Here is an 8,475-nt window from a genome sequence, read left to right as displayed (position 1 = left end):
TCATATGTACAAAAGAAAGCTATAATAAGTAGATGAATACAAAGTTTACAACTATAAAATTAAAAAACCTAGTATTGGTCATTCTAATTTTTATTACAAAGGATTAGTTGTTTTAAAGTTGGTAATATCGAAAACCGAATTACCGCATTTCGTAGATATGATTAAAAACCAAAAATTTTGGTTGGTAATTGGTAGCTCAATTTTGAAACCGAAAGCTTTGATTTTGAAGTTGATAATACCTATAATCGATTCAAACTAACCAAGTGACAGCCTTGATTTAAATACATGATTTTTTTAGTTTTTTGTTCATGAAGATACTCTGTTTTTCTTTTTCTTTTTTGCATCCAATACTTGGTCTCTTACTGATTGAAAAAGTTAGAAGAACACGATAACGTGGTGAGGGAAACTTCAAAGGAATGGAAGCATGATGACATACACCATGGGAGCCTGGAAGCAACAAATCCTTACAGTCATCTCACCTGCCGTTAAAGTAGTAATGGCTTCTTCTTTTTTTGGGCCAATAAAGTACGTAATCATGCTGCTAAGGGAGATTCTACACCAACAACTTTCATAACTTGGCACGATTATCGACGTAGACAACTCGCAATGTTTATTTGAACGATTTAGGATTAAGTGCAACTGTAAGAGCAAATGCACCAACATACCAATTGGATGACCAATTGGAGAGAAAGAAGGAAAAGTGGAATGCAGTGGCAATAAATTGCCGGATTAATTTGCAATTTTTTGGGGGCCCCACCTGCCCAGGCAGTTGGATGACCAAGGATCAGCAAATGGATTGCCCGACCGTTGGTGGTGGGCTCCACACCCACATGGGCCTGCTGCCAACGGCTGTTTTTTTTTTTAACTGTCCTTTGTGCAACGGTCACTTAATTGTGGTTGTTGGATCATGTGATCCAATGGCTGCAATTGATTGACAACGGTAAGATTTTTTCCACCCTAAAAAATAATCTGAATGGGGTAAAAAAATAATCAGAAATTTTTTTTCAAAAATTCCATAAATGCCTAGTTCCTCACCTTAATTTCTCACACCAAAATTTTCAACAATTTTACCTCTCCATCTTCTTCCTCCATCAATCTTCTCTTCATTTCTTTCAATTATCATCCAACAATGGGAGATTCGGGTACCAATTGGTCTACCGACGAGCAAATTCAATTGTGTGATTCATAGGCACGTAAGACTGTGTGCCCGATCACCAGAAAACATATAACCTCCTCCAAGTTATGGGAAAAGGTTCATGCTGATTATGTGCAAAATTGGCAAGGTCCACCTACAAGCCGAACTCCTCAAGCTCTCCAATCTCAGTTTCGAACGTTGAAAAAAATTCTCAAAGATTGGCACAATGCGCAAATGACCTCCCGTAATAGTATAGATAGCGGCACCAATAAGATGGACGAGGTATTGATTTTTCCCCCAATACTATTAATTGTTATATTATTATTATTATTTATGTTTTTAAGTTAGATTTGTCTCTTACAAATATTTTATTTCTATTGGTTGATTTTTATTTCTTCATTGTCATTGTTTAGATGAATCAAACTCAAGGGATCTTCATGAAAAAATATCCCAAGAAATTTGATAAATTTGAATGTTGGGAGAAAGTTAAGTACCACCCGTATCTTGTTGATCCACCATCTAATCCTCAACCACCGGCATCATATTCGACAGCTACTGCCTCTGAAAATGAGTCTCCAATTGAGTTGGATGATGATATCGTTTCGGAGACACCATCAAGCTCCATGCCAAGACCAATGGGACAAAAGAGAGCCAAAGAAGCAAAGAAGAAAGGAAAGAAGGCGCAAGATGCAGCTGAAAGTATGGCTCTTGCTATTCAAGCCATGGCCGAATCAACCCAAGCTTCTGTTGAGCTAGTGAAGAAAAGAAAAGAAGAAATTGCTGCTCACACAAAGAAGGTATTTGAATTTGAAGAGGCGAAAGAAGATGCAAGAATTATAGCCATGGATACTAATTCCATGACACCACAATCAAAGGCTTGGTGGAAAAAGAAGAAGGATGATATCGTAGCAAAAACAATGTCCGATGGTGGTAGTAGCGGTTGCTACATACCCCAATTCGACTAAATTTAAATGTTGTTTAGGAAATCAAGTTTTATTTTTTAATGTAATTTAAATTTCACTTATATAATTTTAATTTTATGGTCAGTTATTTGGTCAGTGACATGGTCAGTTACATAGTCGGTTACGTGACCAGTTACAGTTACTTGGTCAGTGACATGGTTAGTTACATGACCAATTACAGTCACTTGGTCAGTGACAAAAGTTGACCACCTCAGGTATATTCCATCAGCAAGGTAATAACCATTAGTGTACCTTTTGTTATTGACCTCAAACTCAACTAGAAGAGCAGTTCCACCTATGACATGCTCGAACACATTAGATGCACCAAGAACATTGAGGTCATTTTGAGCTCTAGGGGTTCCAAAGAAAGCATGTCATATATGCGTATCGTAAGACGCCACAGCTTCAAGAATAATAGTTGGTCTACCCTTTCGACCCGAGAAAGCTCCAGTCCATCCAGTTGGGCAATTCTTCCCCTCCCAATGCATGCAATCGATGCTCCCAATCATTCCTGGAAACCCACGGCGTTGTCCTCTATTGAGAAGCCTATATAAGTCAGCAGAATTTGGAGGACGAAGGAACCACCCAGAGTAAAGAAACTCGACTTGCCTACAGAACTTCTTCAGACATTTTAGCGCTGTAGAAGCTCCCATTCTAGTGATTTCATCACATTGATCAGCAGCTGCACCGTACGCAAGCATTCTCAGGGCACCTGTCATTTTTTGTTCGGGAAGCAATCCAATTTTTCCAGTGGCATCTGATTTTTGCCCCCAAAAACTATCAAGGTTGCAAAGATCCTCCATTATGCGTTGGAAGACATGTGTTTGCATTCTATACCTCATTCGAAAGGCTGCTTCATCGTACACTGGACGTTCGACAAAATAATCCTCCAGGAGAAAATGACCTTAGACTTCTCTATGTCTTTCGACATTTGGGGCACGGCCAGGTCTTGAACCACGTCCTCTAGGTGTCTCCGATAATTGATATTGCGCCACCATTGCAGCTGCTTGAGAGTTTCTAGCTTGAATCCGCTCGAGCTCTTCCATATTTTCACGCTCCCTTTCTAACAACCATTTGTTCAATTCTTCCATCGGAAAAAGGAGAAATGAGATGGATGATAGATTTCAAAAGAAATGTAGGTGTAGAATGAGAGGAATGTGTGAGTAGAGAATGGAGTCTGAAGCTTATTTATTACCAATATTGAAAGATAAAAAGTTAGGATAAGTACACGTGTCACGTTTATATAGGTTGAAAATCTTATCACATATCCTAGATATATTTTCAGAAGATAACGATATCTGACGTTAACACGTGTCCAATGAAGATTGGGCGATTATCTGATCAGAAATCATATATATTTTTTATAAGAAAAAGGTATCTAAAGTCGACACATGGCAAATGAAGATTGGTCGATAATCTTATCAATTGTCATAGATATTTTTTTTTATCATAACAAAAACTATTTTTTTCAGGGATATTTATCATAACGATATTTATACAGCAAATACAATTTTATTTGTTTTTAAAACTTATGCATTAATTTTTTTATTAAATTAACATTGTATGATTAATCTAATTGTTAATTGTTTAGTTAATTAAATTATAAGTTTAATAAATTATTCAAATTTGAAGTGTGAATAGTGGATTGACAGACAAATTGCCTTTCATTGGTGCATTGTATAAGCTGAAGGCAATTGCTAATTTGAGATGAATAGTGGATTGGTAGTACCAATTTGATTAGCAAATCAGCAATTGCCCTTGGTTCATGGATGCATTTGCTCTAAGAATGGATCTTAGGGTGTACAAACAGTTTTTATTTATTTATTTATTATTATTTTTTTAATACTAAACTTATACAAACAGTTTCAATGTGATCTTAGGGTGTACAAACAGTTTTTATTTATTTATTTATTATTATTTTTTTAATACTAAACTTATACAAACAGTTACCATGATCACATTGAAAGAAAACAAGATTAACAAAAAGCTCATATAATTGGTGATCTTCGAAGATGTTGAGCTGTTTTATTTTATTTTATTTTTTTACATCTAAGACGACCATGACATATATTGACCAAAATAGCCAACCTCTAAGAAGATTCCTGTCGCATCACAAATTAAGTATGCACAGAGGCTAAAAGCATGAAAACACTACATGTCATAGTATTCTGAAGATAACAATGCCATCAAATCTAGTAAAGATCTCTTGGTATCTCACATAAGCAACCATCATTCACCACTACTCTTACACTGATGCAAACATTCCTGTCCCTTTTCCCTTTGTATTTGCTTGGTTACCTTGCGTATCAAACAAGTTCTTGTTTCCCAGAAAAATACAAGCAATGAAAGTGAATACAATATTTTTTTTTGGAAACTACTCCTGTGTTTTTAAACCATTAGACTTTTATGGCCTATTTTTCATAATCCTGGAAATATATCCACTAGAGCTCCCCTCAAGTACTGCTCGATCAATCTATCTTGAGTAATGCTCAACTCCGGTGACTAATGCCCGGAATACTGTTCAAGTAATTAAAAATTTTAGGAAAGGTTAAAAGTTTAGAAGGGTTTAAAACTTGGCTGTTCTCCAAATTTTCTTTCAAACAAATTAACTAGCTTTCCTCTCAAGCAAGGCAAAGGCAACTAGATACATATATAATACATGGTACAAAAAAGAGCCTTGGCCACTCTTATGCATTAACAAAATTACAAAACATGTATGATTTTGGTGGCTCTGGCTATTATGTAGTTAAAGGCACTATTCTCAGTTGTCATATACTAAGTTTTTCCAAGTTTTTTAAGTGGAAATTAATTATAACCATTGAGAGGACGATCGAGTTGCTCCAACTAATTTTCGAACCCCCAAGTCTGGATTTTCACTCCTCTGTTCCCTCATGTACTTCCATTTTCTTACTAGAACCATCTTTGCTGATAACAATGTCCAGCAATTTCATTGGCTCCGAGCTTCTTCAAGCATTTGAACGACACTTCTCATGGAAGGTCTTAGCTCTGGAAGCCTAGCTGTGCATAGAATTGCAATTCTCAATACCTTGATAGCCTCTTCTCTATATGCCTCAGGAATGTATGAGTCCACCACACCTAACACACTCTCTCTACCCTTCAGGTTGCCACATATCCAGTTCACTAGGTCCTTGTTGTCCCCAAATGATGGATCTATCGGTTTTTCCCGGTCACTAGCTCCATTAGTACTACACCGAAGCTATACACATCGCTCTTCTCATTCACCTTGTAGGTGTAACCATATTCTGCATAACCAAAATTAAATTAGTACATAACGAATTTGATTACCTTAAAACAGAACCTGAATAAAAACTAAGAATTTGATTACTAACCAGGAGCTATGTAACCGTGTGTTCCAGCAACAACATGAGTCGAGTCCTTGATTGCATTAGGCTGAACCATCTTGGCAAGCCCAAAATCCGCAATCCGGGGCTTCAAAGACTCGTCTAACAAAATGTTACTGGACTTGACATCTCTATGAATCACTAGCCTCTCACAGCCATGGTGCAGATACCCCAACCCTTTGGCTGCTCCGACTGCAATCTCATACCTTGCGTCCCAATCAAGCTTCGTTTTCTCACACATGTGCAGCCGATCCCACAAGCTTCCATTCGGTAAGTACTCGTAGACCAAAAGGCTCGAGTCCTCACTAGTAATGCTGCAGAACAGCTTCACCACATTCACATGCCTTATTGAGCTCAACGTCTGCACCTCAGCATCAAATTCCTTCGATTTCGAACTACCACTGCCCCGTCTCCCTCGCATCGGTGTGGTGCTCTTGAACATTTTCCGGCCGCTTGAATCAGTGTTCCATATGTGCTTCACGGCGAGTTCTTTGCCATTGGCTAGTGACACTTTGTAGACATCTCCAGAACCTCCTTTTCCAATTAGATTCTCTTGAGTAATGGAATCAAGAATCTCATCCTCACTGAAGGTTATTACATGGAAAGACTTTACATCCCAAGATTCTTCCTTCAATGAACGGTCTTGATCTTTCTCCTTCCTCTTTAAGAGCAAGAAGCAAATGAGTGAAACAAACAAAATTGCTGTACCCACTGAGAAGCAAATAATGAGTGTCCTGACATCGTTGGACATTTCCTTTTCTGGCGAGCACCGTGGGAAGTAGGTGATGTCCATGCTGCAGAGACCCGGGTTACCGGAAAGGCTGCCGTTGTAGGCTGTAATCGAGAGAGATTCCGGTACGGCACCGGTCAGTCTGTTATGCGAAAGATCAAGCATGCTTAGTCTCAGAGATGCCAGACTTTCCGGGATTTTACCGGAGAGTTGATTGTGAGACAAATCCAAAGAATTCAAGGTAGGCAAAGAGCCCAAAGATGACGGGATTTTACCGGAAAGCGAGTTGTTTGCCATGTTCAAGTCACTCAGGTAACTACAGCTTCCTAATGACTTGGGAATTGAAGAAGACAACAAGTTGCTCTGTAAATACAGGGTACTCAATTGCTTCAAGTCCCCTATCTTCGCCGGAATCTTACCGGAAAACTGATTGTTATTCAACACAACCGAAACCAACGAAGTTGACTTCGAAAGCTCGTCCGGTAATTCACCAGATAACCGATTGTAACTCACAAACAACTGCGCAAGCTTCTTGGCGTTTCCGATATCGGAAGTAATCGGACCTTCAATTTGATTCAAAGTGATGTCAATGATTGCCACATTCGGCAATCCCCAAAGTCCAGCCGGAACTACACCGGAGAGGGAGTTGTTGTTGACCCTGAACCGGGTCAGCGTCGTGCACTTCGCGTAGTTTGCCGGAATTTCGCCGGTCAACTTGTTCTGAAGCATGAGCAGCTTCTTCATCGTCCCTTTGTTGCACATGTCCGGCGGAATAGTCCCGGTCAAGAAATTCTCCGACACATCGATGTAGTCCATCTTCGACCAAGACCCCAATTTCTGAGGCAGAGGACCGGTCAGCTTGTTAGCGTACAAACACAGACTCACAAGCTTCTTGAACTCGCCGAATTCTTCCGGTACATTGCCTGAAAAATTGTTCTTAGACAGCTGCAGAGAAACCAAATTGGTCAGAAACCCCAACTCGTTCAAATCGCCTTCTAGAAAATTCGTGGAAGCATCGAAGTTCTCGAGATTGATGAGGTTTCTTAGCCCGAAAGGAAGTTTTCCGGTGAACCTGTTGGCGTAGAGCTCCAGCTGCCAGAGCTTGGTGAGCTGTCCAATCTCGGCCGGAATTTCTCCGGGCATGTTGTTACCTGACAGCTCCAGGTTGATAAGCTCGACCAAGTTCCCGATTTCGCTTGGTATCGTTCCTTGGATGCTGCAGTTTGATAAGTAGAGCCACTCGAGCTTCTTAAGAGTTACTACTTCCTTTGGAAACGGGCTCGGATCAAACGGGTTGTCACCCAAGCTCAAACGAATCAGACCAGTCATGTTGGTGAGGCAAGTCCACGGGAAAATCCCCGAAAACACGCTGTGGTTTAAATGAAGATGCTCCAGTTGGGACAAGGAAGATATGTCAGGGAATGAACCCGCGAACAAGTTGTTCCCCAAATCCAGGTACTTCAAATTCGTACAGTTTCTCAAGTCCTCCGTGATTGTCCCGTGCAGGAAATTGGACCCGAAAGCGAGCTTTTCTAATGATGGAAGTTGGCATATCGAGTCCAACGGAAGAGACCCCGACAGCTTCTGGTGCGAAAGATCGATTTCTCGAACCGAACCGACGTTGTTGCAGGTGATTCCGGTGAAGGTGCAAAACGAATTGGCGGTGGAGTCCCATGTGGCGAAGAGTTGGGCGTTGGAGTCTTGGAGGGAGGATTTGAGTTTTAGTAGGATTTGAAGCTCGTCTGCTGCGACGGCGTTGGAGAGGAGGAAGAGGAAGAGGAAGAAGAGGAGGTGGAGATGGAGGTGGTGGTTTTTGGGTAATGGCATGATGGATCAAGTTGACAGACGAAGATGGGAATGCGAAGTGAGACTCCATGAGTGTGCCATTTTAACCATTAGGCTGCTTGTTGAGGATTGAGGGTCACTGATTACAATTTTGTCTATTGTGATTTCACTTTCAGAGTGTTTGTACAACACATCGTTTACGAATTGCAAGAGATCAAATGATTTCACATTTACCCGCGAAAGGAAAAGGGATTTGTATTTCCCTTGCAACGGTCACTCGCTTTAAGTTGGTATATAGGCAGCTTTAAAATTTTGTTATATAGCACTAGATTTGCCTCATTGTTTTGCAAATCTAGGTTCAAATGGAGTAATTTCAAATTATCAAGTCTTTTATTCAACGCATTATCAAGTCTTTTTTTCTTTGCATGAAAAAGAAGGGACTTGAATCCGAAACTCCAATCTACTTAATTTAGTTTAGCCCGTGGTTTTGCAAATTGATTA

General features: G+C 39.9%; 2 protein-coding genes across 2 annotated transcripts; both read right to left on the bottom strand.

Moving 5' to 3' along the window:
* Positions 1-2,471: 2,471 nt before the first annotated feature.
* On the bottom strand, positions 2,472-2,900 carry LOC112177829. The gene has a single exon (XM_024316077.1). It carries the CDS (start codon positions 2,898-2,900, stop codon positions 2,472-2,474), a length of 429 nt encoding a protein of 142 aa, XP_024171845.1.
* Positions 2,901-4,681: 1,781 nt separating this feature from the next.
* LOC112177093 (receptor-like protein kinase 7) lies at positions 4,682-8,122 on the bottom strand. Its single transcript, XM_040511755.1, is given in 4 exon segments — positions 4,682-5,054; positions 5,057-5,274; positions 5,277-5,360; positions 5,448-8,122. Coding segments are annotated over 4 exon segments (2,955 nt in total). The 5' UTR covers positions 8,017-8,122; the 3' UTR covers positions 4,682-4,970.
* Between the last annotated feature and the right edge of the window lie 353 nt (positions 8,123-8,475).

This window comes from Rosa chinensis, chromosome 7, assembly GCF_002994745.2.
Source record: "Rosa chinensis cultivar Old Blush chromosome 7, RchiOBHm-V2, whole genome shotgun sequence".
Lineage (NCBI taxonomy): Eukaryota > Viridiplantae > Streptophyta > Magnoliopsida > Rosales > Rosaceae > Rosa > Rosa chinensis.
The sequence above is the reverse complement of the archived record's forward strand: the minus strand, read 5'-3'. Positions and strand labels throughout refer to the sequence as shown.

Coding starts and splice junctions, on each gene's coding strand:
- LOC112177829 (XM_024316077.1), bottom strand. CDS start 2,900: ATGGAGGATCTTTGCAACCTTGATAGTTTTTGGGGGCAAAAATCAGAT.